The sequence below is a fragment of the Chanos chanos genome, chromosome 16, assembly GCF_902362185.1.
Source record: "Chanos chanos chromosome 16, fChaCha1.1, whole genome shotgun sequence".
Taxonomy (NCBI): domain Eukaryota; kingdom Metazoa; phylum Chordata; class Actinopteri; order Gonorynchiformes; family Chanidae; genus Chanos; species Chanos chanos.
Genome location: NC_044510.1, coordinates 645001 through 671397, shown reverse-complemented (window position 1 = coordinate 671397; position 26397 = coordinate 645001). Strand labels below are relative to the sequence as shown.

At 43.7% G+C, this 26397-nt stretch overlaps 2 protein-coding genes across 2 annotated transcripts; both read right to left on the bottom strand.

The window, feature by feature from the left end:
• Positions 1–27: 27 nt before the first annotated feature.
• Positions 28–6229, bottom strand: c16h5orf15 (chromosome 16 C5orf15 homolog). The gene is made up of 3 exons (XM_030793556.1): positions 6118–6229; positions 2814–3547; positions 28–1806 (listed from the first exon to the last, which is right to left on the bottom strand). The coding sequence occupies exons 1-3, from the start codon at positions 6227–6229 to the stop codon at positions 1675–1677; spliced, it is 978 nt and encodes a 325-aa protein (XP_030649416.1). The 3' UTR covers positions 28–1674.
• Positions 6230–7595: 1366 nt separating this feature from the next.
• On the bottom strand, positions 7596–20735 carry vdac1 (voltage-dependent anion channel 1). Its single transcript, XM_030793487.1, has 9 exons — positions 20688–20735; positions 18451–18520; positions 15937–15986; positions 14002–14154; positions 10966–11018; positions 9689–9916; positions 8731–8881; positions 8216–8273; positions 7596–7931 (listed from the first exon to the last, which is right to left on the bottom strand). The coding sequence occupies exons 2-9, from the start codon at positions 18515–18517 to the stop codon at positions 7840–7842; spliced, it is 852 nt and encodes a 283-aa protein (XP_030649347.1). The 5' UTR covers positions 18518–18520; positions 20688–20735; the 3' UTR covers positions 7596–7839.
• Positions 20736–26397: the final 5662 nt, after the last annotated feature.

Here is a 26397-nt window from a genome sequence, read left to right as displayed (position 1 = left end):
AACAGAGAAGGATTGAGACAAGGTCGGTCCAGTGATGGCTGAGCTTTATTGGTGAAATACTGCAGAGTTTAAATAGCTGAATGCAGAAGTAGTGTCCAGGAGTATTCTCCCCTACATCACATGCCTGGAGAGACCTTCTCCAGCTCTCTTATTAATGCTTCTGATTATCAACGTACCATTAACACAGCCCTACACCAGCCTGACACCCTGCAAACACACGACACAGGCAGACAGAGAGAGCACTGCCAAGACACGCCACTGCATCTGAGAATCCAACCAGCCAGAGACCATCCCAGTATTACCAAAGTCTGAGCACAGAGTTACAGAGTTTTAGGTTGGCAAATCAGTATGTCTACAATAGCTCCTCTAAACAATGATACAGATTCTGCGTAGACATTTATCAACAGTTAAGAAAAATAACACTCATCTAACCTGAAGACAAAGCCAAGTGCCAAAAAAAAAGAAAAGTTGATTCTCTTATCTTACATGATGAGTTTTGTTGAGGACAGAGTACATTTGTCACAATAGCGCAAGTCGTGTAAGTAACTTCACTGAAGTCATAAAACAAAGCCCACCCCCAGACACCCACCTGGCCAACCAGATTACATCACACTTACCCACTAACATCGCCTGTGTGAACTTTCTACAGATTTTAATGCGTTTACAGTAATTTTTTAAAAATCTACCACAGTGGGTTATGGAAAGTGCTGAATCCATCAATCATTTCACTGTAAATGGCAAAAAGAATCAAGAAAAAACCCCCAGAAATACTACATTAAATTAATACAATGGCAATGCCAACAACAAAGTCTGGATCAGCAGACAGTAAATCTCCAGACTTCAGTTCAATGGGAGACTGTGATTTCCCTGGCCACAGAAATGAACTGTAGTATAGAGATCCGCAGTGTGACCAGAGGAGAATGTTCTGATAGTACAGACACATTAGTGTGTCCTGAGCATGGGTTCAATACACAAACACCAGACTGAAAATCACACACACACCAAACCAGGTGCAGTGAAGGGACTGACAGGTTTGTTATGGGCTGTGTAAAAGCAACCGACGCTCTGATCTGATCACGTCTGCACGTCTCCGTCAGCGGAGGGCCGCCCAGAACAGAGACATGGCATTTGTACTGGTGATACTGGGACTGCCAAGGCCGTTCAGGGTATCAGCCAACACAAGAGACTACTGCGTTCAAAAATCAGCATCACAAATCAGGTTCACTTCTGAATTCTGAAGACCTACACATCATCAACCTAAAACTGAAGCACTGGCTCATTTTAAACTGTTTAAAAAAAAAGACAGACCCCCCCCCCCTCACTCATGAAACAGTAAACAAAGGCAGGCATTGAAAGAGGCGGGAAAAGAAAAAGAAAAACATTGTGCACTTCGGTACAGGTACAGCAAGGCTGAGAAACCGGTCGGGTTTAGACAAACACATCTTCCTTTTCCATTCATCTACATGGGTCTGAAACAGTGAGATGCATGAAAAACTAAGGGAAAAGCCCCAAACAACCATATAAAATATACCAACACCAGAGCCACTGGGCAGCTCTAAATATACACAGACGACACAGGTGTGGTGGACACTGTGTCTGTCCTCTATTCTAACCAATCAGAGAATCTCCAGAGATAAGGCGGGCATTAGAGCTACTGCAGCGTGTGTCTGGGCTCTAGAAGATGTAGTCATTGGTCATTTTGAGAGAGGGCATGGCCTCGTGAACATTCTGGTCCAGACGTCGGTACTCCACGCTGCGAGAGCACAGGCCTTCTCTCCAGCGTCGACTCTGAGCCAACAGGAGGATCTGACAGGGGGAGATTGACATCAGCTGGTTAGCATACAGACAACGTCAGCAGTGAACTCCTTAAACAAACAAACCTGCATTTAACAGGAAACACCCAGGAACCAAGTTGAATGTCTTTTCATTCAGTTCCTGAAGTATGCAGTCTATTTTGCCTCCAGGAAGCCTCCATTGTCTTTCAGAGAAAGATATCCTATTTAGATTTAAGGACAGTGAACACCAGTTCCTGTTTAAATGCTCATTTGACTGGGTGGGCAGCAGTGCAGCAGTGTTTGGAGGTACAGGCTTACCTTCCTTCACCCTCCCACACTCGTGCACATTGTGTTATGTGTGAACACTGCTGTGTGACAATGGTACCAGTGCAGTGGGTCAGAGGCAGGCACATGTTCAAGGCTTTTCGCCAAAAGGAAACTCTGAATACTAGCAAATGGCTCCTGTTTCATGAGAACACACTGATATCTGGAGCAAAAAGTCATTTATATCCTTTCTCAACCAAACGTGGATGAGCAAAGAGCCACAGAGAGGCCTCTGTGACACTGAGACATGCACTAATGGGTTGCTCTTACAGTGAGCATGGACAAGGACTGATAAAGTAAACGGTCTGAAAGTAAACTGAACGTAATCTAGACACACTGATGATTATTGGTTTGTAGTTTGATGTGAGCTGTGGTTTAGCAGTTCCAATTCATCTCTCTGTACGTGTACGTGTGATACTATCTGTCACACATACACTCTGTTAGAGTCATCTGGACTCAGACCTGGTCTTGATACTTGAGTTGAATTTTAATATTTTAATTAAAAAGGTGTCTGCTGAAGGAGGACAGCTTTAACATAAAAACAACGGTCTCCAAATCTAGTAGCTTTATACACTAATAATGTGTTGAGTTATAGTACATCAGCGTATTGGTTCTTCATGTGTATAGTATAGAGTTCTATGCTAACAGTGTGTTCAGTCACACTACAGTAACAGTATGTATGGTGTGATGTCATAGCCTCTCTGAGAAGCATACCTTTCTCTTGTTGTGATAGGTTATGTAGACGATGGCGACCAGGAAGGCAATGATGACCAGGTGGAAGAAGAAGTGGGAGTCCTCGTCACTCTCTGTGGTGTAAATGGTGGTCTGCTTCAAGTGGACGTCGATTTTGGCAGGGCCTCCTGCCTGGCCCAGGTCTGGACCTATGTCATCCTCGTCCTGGGTAAAGTCCTCATTGGCCAGGTTTCTGGTGAAGTCAGGGTTCCCTATGTATGGAGGGTTGCTCTGGTATTCACTGTAGTCATCCTCCTCATCGTCTTCAATGTAGGGTCTGTCTATATCCACCTCAGGGGAGTCAGTGGAGTCGTAGTCTGGGACTGGTCCAGATTTGTCTGTGGGGCGGGGTTTGCTGGTGGGCTCGTCAGGCTTGGGCCTATCAGGGGACTCATCGGAGCTGTTGGAGTTGGCTGGCGCTGCTGCAGAAGTGGTTGCAGTAGTAGTAGTAGTCGTAGTAGTTGCTGTACTAGTCGTAGTAGCGTTAGCTGTGTTGCTCACTGCGTCAGCCACTTTGTCGCCTCCCTTACTGACAGCGGGCCGAGATTCAGAAGTTGTGTTTGTCGCTGATGTCTTGGCAGGCGAAGCCTCTGTTGTGTTTTTCAGAGGTGTTGTGGTGTCTTGAGAAGACGTGGTTTCCTCGTTAAATTGTGCAGTTGCTGGGGCCAGAGAGGTCTTTACAGGCTGTGCTTCGGGATCTTCAGCAGGACTTTTACCTGTGCATACACAAACAACAAACACACAGCACATTCCATTAAGCACCACATCACGACCTGGGCCAGCATCTGTAGCTATCAAGTTTCAAGTTTCAAGTTTATTTAGAGCCCAATATCACTGTTTACAGTCCCAAAGGGCTTTACAGGCCACAACAGTCAAATCAAAACAGGACGGCACCCCCTGACTTAATCCTCATGGCGGGTAAGAAAAAACTCCCCAAAAACCCAAAAGGGAAATGGGAAAATGGGAGAAATCTTGAGAAGGACCACAGAGAGAGGAGACCCCTCCTTGGCCAGACAGGTGTGCAATAGGTGCCGACCCAGCAGGCAGTTATAATTGCAGGTAAATTGGAGCATGAACCACATGGCCAACAGGGGCGTCTCCCTCCATGGCTGCTCTAAGGACACTGAGTTACTGATCTAATGACTGGACACTAGGCTTCCCGGCTCTTGCCTTGCTGACAGGCTCAACGCAGATGAGCTGGACTCAACATCAAGTGGCTGGCAAATCTGAGTAGGCACTGAACTGGACTGTAGCATTTTGCTGTTGTTGTTTTTTTTTCCCCAATACATTTACTGTCAGTGTAATTGGAGGTATAAAGTGAACTGAGTTAACTGCTTGCCACTTATTTTTTTCCTTAATTTTCCTGTTTCAAGGAAGCGTAGAGCCAATCACTGACTAGCCATGTGTCTGCTCTGCCACTGCTTTTCTGGGGGTGACAAACAGCAGTTTGTTATCTCTCTCTCTCCCTCTCCCTCTCCCTCTCTCTCTCTCTCTCTCTATATATATATATATATATATATATATATATATAACAAATTTGAGTCGTAAACAACTGAACTCCCTCTTTACTGAACAGATATATAACAAACAGCAGACAGACATGCTACGGTAGAGACATATAAAGGATAGAGACTGGATGACACGCTCTCAGACTGAGTAGAAAGAAGTAGGTGGAGTAAGCTCCTGAAACCTGACAACCACAGTACAACAGTGAGTGTGAGCAGAGTCCAGCTGGACTTCTGATCGCTGTATCAACCTCATTCTGTCAAAGGGTGGAATCGCAGATTACAAATTTGAGTCGTAAACAACTGAACTCCCTCTTTACAATCGATGAAGTACCAGTGAGAAATGTAGAGAAGACTGTCATTTCCTAATGTCAGGGCTAACATATGTGTGACTCTCAATGAAATGTTAAACTCTCCCCTTTAAACACTAAACACACAATCTGGACATTCTGAGAGAAGCCTAACTATCACTTTTATAGGCCTGTATGAAAATATCTGTAGTCTGTACAGTCCACATAATCATATACAATTTACACCAACTAACTGTCAAAACAATGTTGGCTTTGCATAATAAATAAAAATTAATAACATTCAGCGTCATATTCTGCCGTCTGAAAGGCGCTCCCCAGACTCCAGGTTTAAGGATTAACAGCTACACTGTGTACCAGTATCCATCAGTAAGACTATTCAACGATACCCTATAAGGTTAAATAGTTATGAACTTGGAGAAAGCTCGGCAGAATGACGGGGATGAGTGCTGGTTCACACCGTTTCAGTGGAGTCATTCAAACGCTGTGAGCACCAGTACGTGTAAACACGACATAGAGAAGAGCTTCTGTTAATCAGTACAGTGAGTCCACTGTTCCAGACCTGAAATCCTACTAATATGCGTCACACCGAAGTACATTTCTACTGCCAAACCCACCGGACACTTTCCCTTTGGTTTGCACTGCTATGAAGAGTTACGTCACATAACTGGTAAAATATATGATACGTTCGCTTTTTTCAGTCCAAACTTGACTGCAGAAAAAATAAAATCAACACCAGACAACAGTATCAGTCAGGTGGGTCAACAAACGTCTTGTCATCTCTTCAACCCTTCGTGAAACTTCGATGACAGGTAATTATACACCAAAAGCGTTTTCATGCCTGCTAATATGTTACCTGTTCCACCAGAAAAACAGGTGTAGACGCCTTTTCTGAAAAGTCAAAGAACGTTCTTTCAAATGAAGCCGACGTCAATAAAATGGATATGACCTTCACTTTATAGTTTAGCTCGTATGCGTTTATTATGCACAATCCGTATAATCAAACCACAGGACTGCCGTGACTGACATGTTTGGCTATAGACTTTTAATGACACGGCAAAACAGTAAATGTGTCAGCTAGCGAACTTGGACGTAATTAATTTTAAAAACTAATTTCAAAAGGGGGAGGTCCTGTATTTGTTTAATTCACGAATAAGTTCCTGTAAGAAACAACATAAACGTTATCTAGCCGGTTAGCTTACATTACTGATTCCACTGTGAACTTAGCTACATTAGGTTTGATACTAAACTAAAATCACTATGACTGATAATTAAACAATCTAAACTAAAGTGACATTACTTCTCATTATACGTAGGGTTAATGTCCACTTCATCTCTGCTGTTGCTAACCTGCTAAGCAATCCGGCTAACACCCTGTGATGCAAGTCTCTACCAAGCGAGCCACTAACCACGTCAAAAACTCTCAAAATCTGCAAAACGTACAAAAACACTTTAGGTCTGGTATTTGCTTACCGTTTAATGGAACACATGAAACATATCGCGAAGAAAACAGCTGCAGAACCACCAAAACAACACAAACTCTCACGTTTAACCACAATCTTCCTGACTTCTCCATCGTCGCCATCTTGAGTGAAGTGTTGGCGAAGGCGTGGCTAATTTTAGTTACTTTACCTTCAGAGAGCCGACTTGCTGTTCTGTTCAGTTTAGGATCCTGTTATTAGTTTGGCCCGAAGAAGTCAGTGTATTGCTTTTTCTATTATTTGTAGAAATCTGAATTTAATAAACTGAACTGAAAAGAATGACATAGTATTTTTATGATTTCTTCCACTAACATGTTAACTTTGACAGCCCTACTTATTACACACATTAAAAGATTTGGGCAAAACAAGAAAACTGTACACCAGTCAGTGCTGGAGACCACAAAACACAGCTAACTTGCATTTCCTCTCCAGTTGGTCTGATTGAAATAGGATTTTACTGAAAGCTGGAAGAACACAACTTTCTTATTGCATGGTGGCTATGGTGTCTGCTCCTACACAGATATCAGCATGTCTGCTGGTTCTTGAAAATGTAAGATACACACACACACACACATATATATATGTGAGAGCGAGAGAGAGAGAGGGAGAGAGAATCCATGTGGTGCTGACTGTACAGTAACTGTACGTAGTCACTGTGTACATGTGGTCACATAAAAGAAGGACCAAGGAGGCAGTGAGGTGGGGATAAGATCCGGTTTAATTCCAGTTGGTGGAATACTGTCCAGAACCAGTACACACACTGTCCATGGTGTCATGTCCAATTCTACAGCCTGAAGAGTACATCTCCTATTAACATGTGTTCAGCGCTCTGAGCCAAGGAGAAGCCACCCACTCCCTCTCTTCAGGGAAACAGCAGAGCTTTGCCTCAAACGTAACAGGCAGTCTAAATATACAAGAACAATGGAAGAATAAGACTTCACTACATGTAACAAAAGACAAGATTTATGTCCAGTTTACACAGAAAAAGACCAGTTGAAAAATTAAAAAAAAAAAAAAAGAAAGAAAAGCACACTGAATGATCACATAAAGGTTTGTTTTGGAGACCTACAAGAGAGAGGCAGCTACACCAGGTTCTACTGCATGGGATCCAAACCAGACTGGTTCCTCCCTTCTCATAGGACTGTTTAGTGTTCATGCTCCTCGTGGGGAAGAGGAAGAGTAATGAGCTAACCAAGGAATGTTGTGACCTGCTCCTCCTGACCTCTGGGTCATGTGATAGATTCACATTCTGGACAGAAATCTGCCTCTGGAACGTTAAACAACTGACATTTTCCCAAAACAGCAATATCATTCCATGATTAGTGTCGTAATAAATAAATTAGTTTGTTGGTGTGATAGTAGTGCTTAAAAATGCAGTTCTACCTACGACTGTCATAACAGTTGAGTTCCGCACTTTTTTTTTGTTTTGTGTGTGTGTGTGGGGGGGGGGGGGGTTGTTTGTTTGTTTGTTTTGTTTTAGTAGAGCTCGTTACGTACTATTCAACAGAATTCCCTTTTCTAAAACAAGGCTTTGGATTCCAATGTGTGACTTATACTCTGAGGTCTTTGAAACTTGGGAAATCAACTGGAATGTGAATGGGCAGCATGACTGCCTCATCTCTGCCAGCCCACATCTAGGAGAAACACAAAGTGGTGACGGAAGCTATGGGATAAAAGAACTGGAAGTGCTGGTCTAGCGTGATCCATGGCTGCTCTATGCCTCAAACTCCAGGCCAAGCCCCATCTTATGACCTCCTGCATTAATGTTCTTCCCGTCCAGGAGAGCAGAGAGGGTCAGCTTGATTCCTGAGGAGAAAAGCAACACGTTTCAGAGTGAAACCAAACACAGTTACTCACACAGATGCTACTCGAACCATGACCTCTTGGAACAGAGCACAGCTGACAATACCAAACACCACCAACACTAAAGGAGTAAGATTTTCCCCAGACAACAGTGTTGGCAACACAAACATCGGAGGTATCACACCATACATCGTCAGACAAGACACTCTGTACTGTTTCAGTGACTGACAGCTCATTATGATAATAAAACGGGTCAGACGTCCAGCCCAGTCTGCATGTAGACTTACCAGGCTTCAGGGTCTGAGTGTACCCCAGACCAACCAGACTAGAGTTGTTCACTTTGGCCTGAAAGAAAGACAGGACAGGCTTAAGAATTCAATCCAAATAACACAGATAAATCTATTATGTACCACACAGATAACTCCTATTATGTTCTCAATATGCTAAATAATAAATACACTATATAATAGTGCTGTATAATAAAGGCTATATAATAAGCATCTCTGACTGTTAAACACACACGCAGATAGCCATAACTCTCTAAAGCGTGTGTACTCTGTCTTTCTCTCTCTCTCTCTTCAAACACATATAACTGTGACTCTCTGAAGCATGTGTAGTCTGTCTCACACACACACACACACACACACACACACACACACGACTGGGACTCTCTAAAGTGTGTGTACTCTGGCGTCCTGTGGAGAAGAGCTATAATCTGATGGTGTAATTCAGGCCATGCATCCGGCAGTGAAGGTCACTGCTCAGCCAATCAGAGAGCAGACACCACAGAGACAACCCATACCGAGAAGGAAGCATCAGAGTCAATCTGGTATTTGGCGGCGATGCCAAAGCGAGTGTTACTGTTGCCAGCGGTCCAGGCCAGGTTGACCGCCGTCTCCAGTTTGTCATTCACCTTCTGGTAAATGGATCCACCAAACTCAGTGCCATCGTTCCTGTAACCAGAAAATCCACCCTCAGTTCACCTTCACCCACACAGGCAGTCGGGCACAGACAACACCAATCAAAGACCTTACTTCTGTCACTCTGTCTCACTCAGTATCGATTTTCTTGTAAAAATCATTTCACATAATGAACTTCTGGCTCTCTGAGACTGTATTCTCATTCCTAAATGTTCCCAGGCATTCCGCCCCAGACAGACAAGGGGAGAAAAGGACATTAACCTACTCACAGCTGAACGCAAAGCCTCTGACAAATCCAATCCACTCTCTCTGGAATACGACAGTGTAAAAATAACTGCCTGTCTGGGACACACAGGGCAGGTTGACCTGACAGTGCCACACCTGCAGTGGAGCAGGGCGGGTAATGCTAGCAGAGCACCCTCAGAGTCAGAGCTGGTCCTGGCCAACTGGACAAGGACTTATACAGAGTCAGAGCTGGTCCTGGCCAACTGGACAAGGACTTACACAGCGTCAGAGCTGGTCCTGGCCCACCGGACAAGGACTTACACAGCGTCAGAGCTGGTCCTGGCCCACCGGACAAGGACTTACACAGCGTCAGAGCTGGTCCTGGCCCACCGGACAAGGACTTACACAGAGTCAGAGCTGGTCCTGGCGCACCGGACAAGGACTTACACAGAGTCAGAGCTGGTCCTGGCCCACCGGACAAGGACTTACACAGAGTCAGAGCTGGTCCTGGCCCACCGGACAAGGACTTACACAGAGTCAGAGCTGGTCCTGGCCCACCGGACAAGGACTTACATAGAGTCAGAGCTGGTCCTGGCGCACCGGACAAGGACTTACACATTGGTGTGGAGCTGGAACTCGTCGGTCTTGTAACCCACGGCGAAGTTGCTCTGGGTGACGCGGTTCTTCCCCGGTTCAAAGGTCATCTGGTAGCCCGCGAGCCAGCCCTCGTAGCCCACCACCATGGCACCGTGGACAGCAGTGCCGTTAATGTCGTAATGCACGTCACAGCCCAGGTTAATGTGCTCCCTCACATAGCCCGACTTAATCTTCCCGCTCTTCTTCCTGAGACACACATGAACACAAAACACCCTGCTCTCAACCCCCTCAACTTTATAGATTTACACACACGGCAAAACACCCTGCTCTCAACCCCCTCAACTTTATAGATTTACACACACGGAAAAACACCCTGCTCTCAACCCCCTCAACTTTATAGATTTACACACACGGAAAAACACCCTGCTCTCAACCCCCTCAACTTTATAGATTTACACACACGGAAAAACACCCTGCTCTCAACCCCCTCAACTTTATAGATTTACACACACGGCCAAACACCCTGCTCTCAAACCCCTCAACTTTATAGATTTACACACACGGCAACTATGTGTGATTCTTAATTCTACGTTTACTCTGAAGGTGCATTACACAGCATGACACTGCCTAGTTCATCATATGGCAATAAGATTGCTGTATCACTTTACACTGCTTAGTATTGTAATTATTATTAAACTAATTTATTAGCACCCCAAAATAAATCAGCCTTAATAAATAAATAAGAATAAATATAACTTCAAAATCTGAGCAGCATAATTTCGGGCTCTTGTGTGGGAGTCCATCTGATTCCAGTCTGGACCTCTCTACACGCCTCTACAGGTCTCAGGCCCATATTCCAGGTTCAGTTCAGACCCTAATTACAAGGCCTCTCCAGGCTGACACCTGCACACACATTCTAAAATGGTTATCCACACCAACTGGGTAATGGTTAATGGTTATCCACACCAACTGGGTAATGGTTAATGGTTATCCACACCAACTGGAGTGGGAGATGTGAAGCTAGGTAGCAACCAAATTATGGGAGAAAAGCTAAGACAACATCAACTTTCCCTGTACCAACCTTCAAAATGACATGTAAATGATTTTAACTGGCCACTGCAGCATATAAAACTTAACCTGTGTTAATGATCAAAATAGAAAACACTCTCTGACTGAAATGAGCTGTTAATACAGCAAAAATGACACGTCTCTAGGAATCCATCTGAATCCAGACCTAGTGTCTAACAGTGATTGGCATTCATAAAGAAGGGACAGTAGATCTCCTGTTAGCTTACCCAGTGTTTGGAGAGAACGAGGAGTCAAATGTCAGCTTTAGCCCTTTGGCCAACTATGAAAAGAGAGAAGGAGAGAGAGGGGGGGGGGGGCAGAGAAATATCAGCAATTAGTCAAGTCACACTGCTCCCTTTACCAAAAACAAAGATCAAATAGAGAATGACCACATGTTTAGCAATCACATACACATAGTGCTTACATCAGGTCTTAAAAGTACAGTCATTATATACACACCTGTATTGTCTACTTAGAGAGAAAGAATAAGGACTGAGACTAGACTGATAGGGTATGAGGGTAGACTAGACTGATAGGACATGAGGGTAGACTAGACTGATAGGACATGAGGGTAGACTAGACTGATAGGATATGAGGGTAGACTAGACTGATAGGATATGAGGGTAGACTAGACTGATGGGATATGGGGGTAGACTAGACTGATAGGTTATGAGGGTAGACTAGACTGACAGGTTATGAGGGTGGACTAGACTGATAGGACATGAGGGTAGACTAGACTGATAGGATATGGGGGTAGACTAGACTGATAGGGTATGAGGGTAGACTAGACTGATGGGATATGGGGGTAGACTAGACTGATAGGTTATGAGGGTAGACTAGACTGACAGGTTATGAGGGTGGACTAGACTGATAGGACATGAGGGTAGACTAGACTGATAGGATATGGGGGTAGACTAGACTGATAGGGTATGGGGGTAGACTAGACTGATAGGGTATGAGGGAGACTAGACTGATGGGATATGGGGGTAGACTAGACTGATGGGATATGGGGGTAGACTAGACTGATAGGATATGAGGGTAGACTAGACTGATGGGATATGGGGGTAGACTAGACTGATAGGTTATGAGGGTAGACTAGACTGACAGGTTATGAGGGTAGACTAGACTGATAGGACATGAGGGTAGACTAGACTGATAGGACATGAGGGTAGACTAGACTGATAGGACATGAGGGTAGACTAGACTGATAGGGTATGAGGGAGACTAGACTGATGGGATATGGGGGTAGACTAGACTGATAGGATATGGGGTAGACTAGACTGATAGGGTATGAGGGAGACTAGACTGATGGGATATGGGGGTAGACTAGACTGATGGGATATGGGGGTAGACTAGACTGATAGGATATGAGAGTAGACTAGACTGATGGGATATGGGGGTAGACTAGACTGATAGGTTATGAGGGTAGACTAGACTGACAGGTTATGAGGGTAGACTAGACTGATAGGACATGAGGGTAGACTAGACTGATAGGACATGAGGGTAGACTAGACTGATAGGGTATGAGGGAGACTAGACTGATGGGATATGGGGGTAGACTAGACTGATAGGATATGAGGGTAGACTAGACTGATGGGATATGGGGGTAGACTAGACTGATAGGTTATGAGGGTAGACTAGACTGACAGGTTATGAGGGTAGACTAGACTGATAGGACATGAGGGTAGACTAGACTGATAGGACATGAGGGTAGACTAGACTGATAGGACATGAGGGTAGACTAGACTGATAGGGTATGAGGGAGACTAGACTGATGGGATATGGGGGTAGACTAGACTGATAGGATATGGGGTAGACTAGACTGATAGGGTATGAGGGAGACTAGACTGATGGGATATGGGGGTAGACTAGACTGATGGGATATGGGGGTAGACTAGACTGATAGGATATGAGAGTAGACTAGACTGATGGGATATGGGGGTAGACTAGACTGATAGGTTATGAGGGTAGACTAGACTGACAGGTTATGAGGGTAGACTAGACTGATAGGACATGAGGGTAGACTAGACTGATAGGACATGAGGGTAGACTAGACTGATAGGGTATGAGGGAGACTAGACTGATGGGATATGGGGGTAGACTAGACTGATAGGATATGAGGGTAGACTAGACTGATAGGATATGGGGTAGACTAGACTGATAGGGTATGAGGGTAGACTAGACTGACAGGGTATGAGGGTAGACTAGACTGATAGGATATGGGGGTAGACTAGACTGATAGGGTATGGGGGTAGACTAGACTGATAGGACATGAGGGTAGACTAGACTGATAGGATATGGGGGTAGACTAGACTGATAGGATATGGGGGTAGACTAGACTGATAGGATATGGGGGTAGACTAGACTGATAGGACATGAGGGTAGACTAGACTGATAGGATATGGGGGTAGACTAGACTGATAGGATAAGGGGTAGACTAGACTGATAGGGTATGAGGTAGGGCTGCGGCATTTGGTCAAAAAATGACATCATGGTTGGATGGAAACATTTTGCGATTGCGATTTGAACTGCGACATGATGAACATCTAAGTTAGCATCTTACATTTTTGCTTAGTTGTCAAGACCAAAACCAGATAAAGGCATATAACCACACTGTAAAAGGATGTTTTGAAATAATTCTCAACTCAATAAAAATAAAAGTAACTCAATTACTCAATGACAAAACAGTACAAATTGTTCATAACCTTTCAGAAAAAGGATTTCTCACAGAGCGTCACGCATGTAAAGTCACCAGCAATTGTTTGTTTTAGTTCAGGTCGGGTTTCGTCTGCCTTTTTATTGGTTCATACAAAATTCATCATAAAGCTCTAAGTTAATGCCCGACAGGCTGTCCAGACAACTAATGAACGAGTCAGAGGCGAAGAACTCCACGTGACAGAGTGGCCTGCAGGTTCACCGATTTAAAAAGGTGATTAAACTTTTGACAGAATGTATGACTGAGATGTACAGATACACGAGCTTGACACCTGTCAACCAATCAGACACGTGTATTTTCCATTGTCACTTTAAATAAATTATTTAATCACAGCCTTTTGCGGTTTAGCAATCACATGCAGACATATCGCGATTTCAATTTTGCTTAAATTAAATGTGCAGTCCTAGTATGAGGGTAGACTAGACTGATAGGGTTGGGAGTTGAGGGTAGACTGGACTGATCGCATTGGGAGTTGAGGGTAGACTAGACTGATAGGGGTGAGGGTTAGGGTTAATGACAGTGTTATAGAGGAGTGGCTGGTGCTGACCTGGTCCTCCAGAGTAATCTCCGTGCCCAGTGTGTTGTCTGTGTTCCATTTCTCAGTGAAGGTCAGACCATGCTCCGCCCACTTGTACTTGGTCTCCAGGGTGCCAGCCACCTTACTGGTCTCTGTGTTGGCAGATCCTGTGCTGGTAAATGCCTGGAGTTGGAGTGAAAAAGACATTCAATGCACGAACTACAACAAAGCACTTCAGAGAACAGACAGATTTAAATAATAAAACACAGATAAAGACCACACATGAACGAGATAATCACTGAACATGTGTATCTATCCCCTGACCCACTGAATATGTGTATCTATCCCCCTGACCCACTGAACATGTGTATCTATCCCCCTGACCCACTGAACATGTGTATCTATCCCCCTGACCCACTGAACATGTGTATCCAGCCCCCTGACCCACTGAACATGTGTATCCAGCCCCCTGACCCACTGAACATGTGTATCTATCCCCTGACCCACTGAACATGTGTATCTATCCCCCTGACCCACTGAACATGTGTATCTATCCCCCGACCCACTGAACATGTGTATCTATCCCCCCGACCCACTGAACATGTGTATCTATCCCCCCGACCCACTGAACATGTGTATCTATCCCCCCGACCCACTGAACATGTGTATCCAGCCCCCCGACCCACTGAACATGTGTATCTATCCCCTGACCCACTGAACATGTGTATCTATCCCCTGACCCACTGAACATGTGTATCTATCCCCTGACCCACTGAACATGTGTATCTATCCCCCGACCCACTGAACATGTGTATCCAGCCCCCCGACCCACTGAACATGTGTATCCAGCCCCCCGACCCACTGAACATGTGTATCTATCCCCTGACCCACTGAACATGTGTATCTATCCCCCCGACCCACTGAACATGTGTATCTATCCCCCCGACCCACTGAACATGTGTATCTATCCCCTGACCCACTGAACATGTGTATCTATCCCCTGACCCACTGAACATGTGTATCTATCCCCTGACCCACTGAACATGTGTATCTATCCCCTGACCCACTGAACATGTGTATCTATCCCCTGACCCACTGAACATGTGTATCTATCCCCCCGACCCACTGAACATGTGTATCTATCCCCCCGACCCACTGAACATGTGTATCTATCCCCCCGACCCACTGAACATGTGTATCTATCCCCTGACCCACTGAACATGTATATCTATCCCCTGACCCACTGAACATGTGTATCTATCCCCTGACCCACTGAACATGTGTATCTATCCCCTGACCCACTGAACATGTATATCTATCCCCCTGACCCACTGAACATGTGTATCTATCCCCTGACCCACTGAACATGTGTATCTATCCCCTGACCCACTGAACATGTGTATCTATCCCCTGACCCACTGAACATGTGTATCTATCCCCCCGACCCACTGAACATGTGTATCTATCCCCTGACCCACTGAACATGTATATCTATCCCCTGACCCACTGAACATGTGTATCTATCCCCCGACCCACTGAACATGTGTATCTATCCCCCTGACCCACTGAACATGTGTATCTATCCCCGTTACAGTCAGCTCCCTCAGAAAACACTTCATTCATCTGAAGACTCCAGCCATGGGACTTAGCAGCACAGTGGTTCTTCAGCTGTGGGACTGGCATTACAGACTGACATACCCAGCAGGGGTTGATTATGACAGTTTTCAATGGCTGAATCCCTTTACAGGACTGGGTTAAAAGCACTGAGTCTCCAGTAAGAAGGAGATGAACTCACTGCTGGTTGGCCAGACTGCAGTCAGTCAGGTTAGACACAGAGTTCCTCTATAATGCATATCCCAGGGTCGAAACGAGACTTATTCAGGGCAAATTCTCCATGTCGATGTACTTAAGATCTGAACAGTGTAACTCATTTTGACTCTTCTCACTGAATAATTCTTCACTTACCAGTCCATTTTCAGACTTGGTTTTCAGATCCAGTTTAATGAGGCCAAAACCTGTGAATGAAAAAGACCAGAGAAGTCAGTGTGGCACAGTGATAGAGCACTCCCACAGTAGACTGGCATCTCAGGGCAGTTCCCTCTTACAGTAGACTGGCATCTCAGGGCAGTTCCCTCTTACAGTAGACTGCCATCTCAGGGCAGTTCCCTCCCACAGTAGACTGGCATCTCAGAGCAGTTCCCTCTTACAGTAGACTGGCATCTCAGGGCAGTTCCCTCTTACAGTAGACTGGCATCTCAGGGCAGTTCCCTCCCACAGTAGACTGGCATCTCAGGGCAGTTCCCTCTTACAGTAGACTGCCATCTCAGGGCAGTTCCCTCCCACAGTAGACTGGCATCTCAGGGCAGTTCCCTCCCACAGTAGACTGGCATCTCAGGGCAGTTCCCTCCCACAGTAGACTGGCATCTCAGGGCAATTCCCTCTTACAGTAGACTGCCATCTCAGGGCAGTTCCCTCCCACAGTAGACTGGCATCTCAGGGCAGTTCCCTCTTACAGTAGACTGCCATCTCAGGGCAGTTCCCTCTTACAGTAGACTGGCATCTCAGGGCAATTCCCTCTTACAGTAGACTGGCATCTCAGGGCAGTTCCCTCCCACAGTAGACTGGCATCTCAGGGCAGTTCCCTCTTACAGTAGACTGGCATCTCAGGGCAGTTCCCTCTTACAGTAGACTGGCATCTCAAGGCAATTCCCTCTTACAGTAGACTGGCATCTCAGGGCAGTTCCCTCTTACAGTAGACTGGCATCTCAGGGCAATTCCCTCTTACAGTAGACTGGCATCTCAGGGCAGTTCCCTCTTACAGTAGACTGGCATCTCAGGGCAGTTCCCTCCCACAGTAGACTGGCATCTCAGGGCAATTCCCTCTTACAGTAGACTGGCATCTCAGGGCAGTTCCCTCTTACAGTAGACTGGCATCTCAGGGCAATTCCCTCTTACAGTAGACTGGCATCGCAGCAACCATACACAGGACCACTGCACCACTCATTACAGCCACCTCTCACAGTACACGTCATCTATTTTCAAGATTATTTCATGAAATGAATTTCCCTCCAGCTTAGCTCTAATCCACCTCAAGCAAACAAACAATGAAACCTTTAAGACAAAGCAACCACTGTTTAAGACAAAGCCCCGTCTCTCTGATCTCCACTCCACAAAATTTACAGAGTCAAAACCCTGCCTCTCCTGCCCACTGACCCAACGGACACAACAGCCACCATGACACCTACTGAAGCCTAAACCAGAGAGGTCACTGTGCATCTGATCATCTACTTCTCTCTCAACTGTCTAAACGGAGGTTACACCCACAGCCAATGAGAAATCTGACAGACTGATGCCTTTGCTAATGCCCAGCCAACAGTGCTATCACTACCAGAGTCATCAGAAGCTGCCTGGGGCAGTATGTGTGGGCTGGCTCTCACGCTAACCTACCTGCAATGCCTCCCCACAGTCAGACTGAATACAACCACCCGTCAGTAAGACTGATACACACACTGTAAAAACACACAGCCGCTGTCTGTGAGAAGACTAACGACTGGCGTGAGTATCTCAGTTCTGCCATGTTTTCATACTTCCTGTTGTCCTTCTTCTCTGATTAACAATAAACATCACTCAGCAAACAATGGTATATGCTATTTATTCGAGATGGCCTGTACCAGCCTCAGACATTCAGTGAGAGAGCCTCTTAAGCACTGTTTGTTCATTTGTCTTTACTGTGCCGACATCCAAACAGACCCACACATTAACTAAAACATCCCCTTATCCTCTACATCACAGGGTCCATGATGGTCAAGACTCAAACATCTGAAATCCTGAATACACTCAAACTCCTATTCAACAGTACAATGTCTAAGGCTCATCCACTGAATGCAGCATTTCACTGATTCACACACATGAGGTTATCTGATATCGACTGATCCCAGTTAGTCATATGACAGCTGAGACTGGTCTGGACAAACTACAGCAACAATGCCTGCTCATTTTAGTCTCTGTCTCTCTCTCTCTCACACACACACACACACACACACACACACAAAGTCACACTCTCTCTCTCACACACACACACACTAAGTCTCTCTCTCTCTCTCTCTCACACACACACACACACAAAGTATCTCTCTCTCTCTCACACACACACACTAAGTATCTCTCTCTCTCTCACACACTCATACAAAGTCACACTCTCTCTCTCACACACACGCACACTAAGTCACTCTCTCACTCTCTCTCTCTCTCACACACACACAGAGTAGGAACAGCCCTGTAAAACGATACAGGCTAAGGACCAGTCAAATTCTACTGATGTGGAATTCCCACTCTGTCTGAGCTGAGGCTTCTTTCTGCTGCCGTCACTGTGTGCATTTCTGATTAGCTTAGCCTAAAAGGGGCATGACCGTGCAAGTACACTACATTTTCCATGAAACCAGTTATTTCACAGTGTAACTAAATAAAAAACATTCTTACCATAGCCCTTGGTGAAAACATCCCTGGCAGATTTGCCCAGGTCAGCGTATGTTGGCGGAACAGCCATTATCTACAGTAAGAGAGACCGGGAGAGAAAGACTCAGTATTCACACAGCTAGTCCTGAGAGTCCAGAGCAAAACCTGCTGAGGTAGCGTAGGCGCCAGAGAAAGGAGACATTTGTGCAGTTTCACTGTGAGAAGCACATTTGGAAAGGTATGCAGGTAAAAGGTCAAACATGGAACAGGGGTGTGTCAACTAAAAAAACAAACACGTCTGTTAGCACTGGATGGTGGTTTTATCCAAAGTATCTGAACATACATACATACACACATAAAATATACATACATAAAAATGCATGTGTGTTTATAAATGAGAACAGATTTTTCTGTCTTTAATTTTGATTGATTTCCGAGGAGATTACCACATATAATTCACCCATGTTCACACTGCATTAGCAGCAAAAATCAGTGAACAAGAATCATGACTGAACACAACCTGCATGACAAGACACCCCTGGTCAACTCAAACCATTCTGCATCCTCAAACCATTCTGCATCCTCAAACCATCCTGCATCCTAAAACCATCCTGCATCCTAAAACCATCCTGCATCCTAAAACCATCCTGCATCCTCAAACCATTCTGCATCCTCAAACTATTCTGCATCCTCAAACCATTCTGCATCCTCAAACTATTCTGCATCCTAAAACCATCCTGCATCCTCAAACCATTCTGCATCCTCAAACCATTCTGCATCCTCAAACTATTCTGCATCCTAAAACCATTCTGCATCCTCAAACCATCCTGCATCCTCAAACCATCCTGCATCCTCAAACTATTCTGCATCCTAAAACCATCCTGCATCCTCAAACCATTCTGCATCCTCAAACTATTCTGCATCCTAAAACCATTCTGCATCCTCAAACCATTCTGCATCCTAAAACCATTCTGCATCCTAAAACCATTCTGCATCCTCAAACTATCCCGCATCCTCTGTTTCATTAGTTTTGGGTTTTTTTCCCAGGACCCGGACTTTTTTCACAAAAATACAATGCATCTGACACACAGACGAAATAGAACACAATGTACCCTTCCACTGTTCTTTTTTGTTTTATGTGATATTGTCATATCACATCTAAAGGACGCGTTGAATAGACCATGCGCGATGTGGTTTCGGGCGCAAGAATCAAACACAGAAACGAACAAGAAGGACACGCCTCGGTTTACTGTTAACTGAGCTCAACAACGGACACGCAAAGACACCGAGACGATGGCCATTAGATCAGCCCATGTCAGTGGACAGCGGTCTTCATCTAAGGAATGCAGTTCAAGGACTAACAATATTGGAACCAAACGTGGTCAGACGAAACTAAAAGCCAGTTATGAGTGTTGACAAGGACTGACAATATTGGAACCAAACGTGGTCAGACAAAACTATAAGCCAGTTATGAGTGTTGACAAAGAGTGAATAAATGAATAAATCAATATGAAAAGTTCCATTCAGCTAATTATATACAAGTTAAAAAGACAAAATATTTACTATATTTGTTGGGTCGAATAGTGAGAATAAAAAAAAGACAAAAGCTAGCCAAAGCAAAGAGCACATTTACTATGCTGGGAGTCAAACGAAATCCACTACTTGTCCTTGATGTATGTAAATGAATGGGTAAGAAGGTAAAGCTCAGAGTAATTCCACTCTACCAAGTGAAGACAATAAAAATCATTCTGGGGGATGACAGATAAGTTAACGGTTCACAGACCTGACCACGAAAAACAATTAGGCTCTTTCGGCTGTAGCTAACTAAGTAGGTAGCTAACGTAGTGATGCGGAGAGAAACCTTAGCCTGGCTAGCCAATGTTAGCAGGGACGGTACGTCCAGTATTTAGCGTAGCTTTGACTGCAACGATGGGAAGTGTTGAACAGAGTAAATTGGAGGATGTTGTAACATTTGTGGGTGTCAGCATGTCGCAGACGTAAATCGTATGATATGCAGTTTTCGGTGACAACGGTCACAAAGCACACAGGCATTAGGTGATCTAGCGCGGAGGCCTTGCGCACGTACGTTAACTTAACTGACCAAGATCTCTGCAGAGCTCAGCGCTCATGAGCATCGTTTGCACGGTCGGATTCCACTCGTTACGTGACACTTAAATAACACAAAGGCCAGTGTTCTGCAGACAGTGGTGCTATTGTACTGCTACTGTGACTCTTAAGTGTCCCATGTAATTTTCACATACCTCTGAAAACCCTTTTCAGTCCTGTTCGGAGAGGGTACCGTCGTCTTGACAAAGGGAGGAGTAAGAGAGACGCAATAAGTCACGCAAACGTCCAAAATGGGCCACACCCCTTGTGCGATTCGTAGCGCGCAAGCGCAGTTGATGTCAGTTTCACTCGAGCATCAGCGCAACATGCAATTCATGAAGCAGAGATGACATTGAGCGCGTCATCATCTTTGACCTCTGCGCAACTGTGTCCGGAGGTACAGCCCACTAATATTAAAGAGGTTGATTTTCACTCAGCTATATTTAAGGTATTACATTTGAGCCCGTCAACGACAGAGGCATAAACCCTATGCTGACCGTTATTATCCTCAGTTTGTACGGCGTTCTCATATTGTATCATCACAGAGAGAACAGCGTTGGTATTGTCCCAGTATGCCTACTCAGTATTTCCATGAGAATATTTCTGAGAGCAGACAACACAGCATCTATTGTCTGGTCTCAGTAGCAATGGTCTTTCTTTCTTTCTTTCTTTCTTTCTGCACTACCTGCTGCGTTGTTTCTCTTAGGGCCATGTATGATGTTTGTTCTTTCCATTGAATTGCAGATATGTGGGTGTTTGAATTTCTGCTAAACTCTTGACTTCCTCTGAAGGAGGTTGAGAGTAACTGACACATAATTCACAGGTTTCCTTGCTAATACAGAAATGGGAGTATTTAGTGAGACTTGAGGTAATATCAGTGAAAAGACGATTACTGCCTCTCTAAGGAGGAGCTCTCTAAAGGCGGTGATAGACTGATCATACATAGAAACATGAGCTTATATGCTTATACATCAGTGTTAATGGGAGCAGGTCATGGAACAAAATTATTCATCAATCATTAAATTATTGTAGCTGTGCATCATACAGTACATCATCAGTGACTAATTTTACACACAAAGCAAATAACACAACTCGAGTAAGACGGGTAAGATCCTTCACAATATCATTTGTAAACATTTCTTATCGGAATAAAACTGGTTAAATTGTTTTTAATATTGTTTCTTTAACATGCTCACATAATGATGCATTTAGATGCTCACCCAGAGACGACCAAATACTAAGTCAAGTTTTAAACGCTGGTGTTTTTACGCTCTTGATGGATTCTTACTTTTTTGGAACAGCAGATGCCTGTGTGGCTGTCTTGGTCCTAAAGGGGCACACGGCACATGTTATGATCAGTAGTGATAAGTAGGTGGCAGTGTACACTATGTCAAACCCAAACAGCTGCTGTTGAATGAGATTTACCACACTGCACAAAGTCTGTCATTTCCCCTGTCCCTTCACAATCGGCTCAGTCAAATTAGTGCTTATTTAAACTTTGAAAATAATGCAGTTGTAATCAGATAATAATGATATGCGATCAGGAGAAAGGATGTGCATTTATATATATTTACTATGATGGTATGAATTTTCCTTTCTTTTTGGTCCATTCAGGTAGAGCTTGTTCATCAATTAGATTCTACTTAAATAAGTAGAAGAGTTATTAAAGACATTTTTAAATTACTTTAACAACTCAATTATTCCACATAATATAATCAAAACATTGCTCAAAATGACAGTTTTGAATTTTCATAGTCAGATGTTTCGTCATGTTCAAATGACACTTTGAAGAAGCGGTTGTGTTATGTGATCTTCGGTTATGGATGAATATGGACTATAATGGATTATTAAGGGGTATCAAACAATAGATCAGTATAATAATAGAAACTATATGCTGTGTAAAACTTGAATGTTTAACTCTGTTTTATCTATATGTTTGTGAACTGTTAATATGACACAAAGGCAGTTGAAGAAGCTTGAAGAAGTTAAGTCTAGAACGTCAGGACGTTTCTTTTGTTCCTCCCAGATCATCAAAGATAAATAACGAATACTTCATCAAAGATAACCAACACATACTTCAACACAAACAGTCATCAGCAACCGCCAATCACATTTCCCAAGAAGACAAACACAACACTAAATGCTAATCAACTGAAGACTGCCTCTACAAAGTCAATAGAAAATCATGAACAGATGCTGTCATTTGGAACATGTGTGTAAATAAAGAACTATGTCATCTTATTCAAAACAGCAGTTCAAACCAGGTCTGAATACCCGCGTATTGACTCCGAACCCATGAGTCAATGCCCTCCCTACAGACTGCTCTCCGCCCAACCACCAAGTCTTTATTTATTTCATTTTTGTCCTTTCCAGCAACTGTCTGAAATGTCAAAGCATATTTAATATGAGAAAGGTTTGGTTTCTGTATGTGTCTTTTATCAGGAAATGTGCTGGTGCTCTTTAAGAAAGAAGATAACCAGACATTCAGAGAGACCAGGCTCCAGAACCCACCCGTAACCTCCTCATATTTACACAAACACACTCATATCAATACAGTCAAAAATGTGTCTCTTTTTTTTAATATTACTTTGGTGTTTCCACTGACAAAGGCTGAACCAAAAAGAGAACCATGCAAAGGTCATGCCCTGACAAGCTCATTTGACCCATTTTATTTATGATATTGGAATTTGATATATTTGCAATGGTGCCTTTTTTTTGAGGGGGGGGGGTTGTTAATAATAGAACAGCAGGAGGGAGGGGTGAGGAGCTTATTTGTGGGAAGTGACGTCAATAAATGGCCCCAAAAAAATGTTTAAGAAATTAAAAAAAGAAAAAAGAGAGAAAAAGTGGTATTTACAGCGTTTCTGGTTTCCTTCAGTTCATCTGGATGGAAACATGTCAAGTTGTTGACATCAGAGGAAAGAGAAAGAGAGATGCTGACTTCCTGCCCCAGCTTGTCTAAATACCGGAAGGTGTGAAAAATGTCAAGCATTGTCTGTGGTCAGTGCATTTGTCAAATCAGCTTCACACACACATACACTGCAGCTCTGAATCACACACTGTCAATGCACATTTGTCTGTGTGTGTGTTTGTGTGTGTGTGTGTGTGTGTGTAGTCTTGGGTGTGTGAGACAGAGGATCATTATCTGTACAGTGTGTGATGAAATACCTGTGTACCCTGTCGCCAACATTTCCTACAGAAGCTCATGGAAAAAACTTTGAGTAGATACATGCAGTTCTGTCAACTGTAGCCACCTCTGATCTCAGCACAAAGAACCATGTCGCAACCAGAATGCACAGGCGTTGCCCAAGAAAAGCACATGTACTCTGCTAAACTCATATGACGCTTCTGTCTCAAAGAGAAATGACAGAAAACTAAAACAAGAAAATATCCACGTAAAATCAGTTGTATCTCCATACTCAGTTTCCCTACAGTAAACAAATGGTTTTCCTGCTTTTTGTTGACTGTAGGTCTGTTTTGTGTGTGACGTGTCAATGACGATTCATCAGTCACTCCAGTAACATCAGCCGTTTTTCATTCTGATTGTTCAAATGAAATAGAGATTCTGGAAAAGCCGGTACCTGGTCAGATTCAGACCCTGCCTGTGTGTTTACAGAGGAAGTAAGAGATTGACTGAATACAGAAGAGTGGAGCAGAGTGAGTCCACACAGTGACTGTGTGACTGAGACAGGAGCCCTGTTCTCCTCTGTGCCCTCAGGCTGCCCTCACTTCAAAGCACTCAGGAAGGTGCGATACCAGCAGGACCCGGACACAGACGCATAATTCCATGATTATCCAACCGGGCATGGAATTTAGGATGATGTCCTTTGCTGGGAATTATTATTTATAAGTTCCCACTTTCTACCTGTGTTTATTCCAGATTTTTTTATCATAAGTAATATGAAATAAAATGCAAGATTTTTTGTTGTTGTTGTTGTTGTTGCAAAGAATATACCTCTAAAAATTTGAAAATAATTCATATTGTTTTGTGATTTTGTTTTTTTAATCTTATTATGTTAGACACAGTTTGTTTTGTTTGACACTAATTTGATCACTGTCCTTTCTTTATATAATCTTTCACTATTTTCCACTTTTCCAGTTCTATGGGCCCTCATGTTATGAGCTGACAACTCAAACAATAAAAACCACACAAAGAAAACATATATAATATTGTGAAATATGTAGCCAGTTAAATAGCAGGAACTTGCTTGTTGTTGAATTTTTTTTTTTCCTATGTTAAATGCTCAGTGGTTTTGAGTGAGACAGAGACAGATTAACGTGAATTTGCCCTGTGACCTTTGCGCTGCCTTTAAAGTATGAGGCCACGGTGCATGACCTTTGACTCGTGATTGCTCAACCCTAAGCGCTGTTACTATGACATGTGCACAGGGGCAGATTCGGAGGTCTTCTGCACCCTCCCACACGCCTCTCACCTCAGAAACAACTCCTGACAAAGAGACGCCTGCACCACCCCAAACCTGTTCCACGCGTGTGTGTATGTGTGTGTGTGTGTGTGTATGTGTATGTTGCACTAACCAAAACTGAAACACACCTACACGATATGAACAATATATTTTAACAATTGTTATAGGTGAACATTTTTTCTATTTTTCTGAATGAACTAAGGATGTGTTGTTGGTCTCGTGTGTACTGTAACGTCTGGAAATGTTGTGGTAAAGTGACTGTAAATTAATGAAGCCTATCAGTGTGTGACTTCACATATACCAATAACAGAATGAGACACTTTTTTAGAAAGGCTTCAGGTGAAGTGGGCCCCTTTGATTGATTTCGGAATATTATAGCTTGATACTGATATTATCCTTCAGGTTCTGATTTCAGTCATTTTTTTTGGGTGAAGGGGATACATGGTACATTCAATGAGAACACACAGAAGACCTGTCTAAAATTTTCCCAGGCAGTAAAATGTCAGAATGAAAAAAGTCTGGTGAAATGGAAAGGTTGAGGCAGATCCAGGGCTGTTTTATCAGGAGTGATGTCATTTCCCATTCACCACATCTCAGGCACCACCAGACCAAGCCAATGCATCTTATACATGCCACGGCCAAACACTCTGTGTGTGATCATCTCCAATTGTTCTCACTCGTCCGTTGTGTTTAAAATTGAGAGAATTGATGTACGCGTGGTAGGAGTTCTAGTCACCGAACAACACAACAGCAGCCTACTAATCCACCCGCTGGGTTTAATTGGGTTTGAAATTGAGGTGGTGTCATGGCTGTGAATTATGTGGAATAAGAGAATACAGTTTTTTCCCATGATTGATCCGCAGTGCAGTGATGAATGGTGGGAAAGAGAGAGCATTCAAATCCAGGTTCCCACACTCCTGTATATATTTACACACACTGAGATATATATATATATTTATTTCTGGATGGGCTGATGAGACAACAGAAGTAAATCAGTCCACTCAGAGGCTCTGACTGTGTGGTCTGCCTCCGCTTCACATCCCTGAGCAGTGAGTGACTGCACAGTGACATATGAGCACTGATACCGACAAATATCATTAACAGAATAGCAATCTTCTCATCATTATATTAATTCATATTTTAGTCAGAGAAACCATCTAGTTCTGAAGTGTTTCTTCGTTTTTTTTTCTAATCAGATGATGTTGTTAAATTTAAACAATAGAATTCTAAATTCTATAGATAAACACGTAATGTATGCTAGTTATAGAAATATCATGAGGTGAATTGTGAACATAAGCCTTGGAAGAAAATGATCACCCCTCACTGTATGTATGTATGTATGTGTGTATATATATGTACATACATACATACATACATGCATACATGTATACATACATACATGTGTGTGTGTGTGTGTGTGTGTGTGTGTGTGTATATGTGT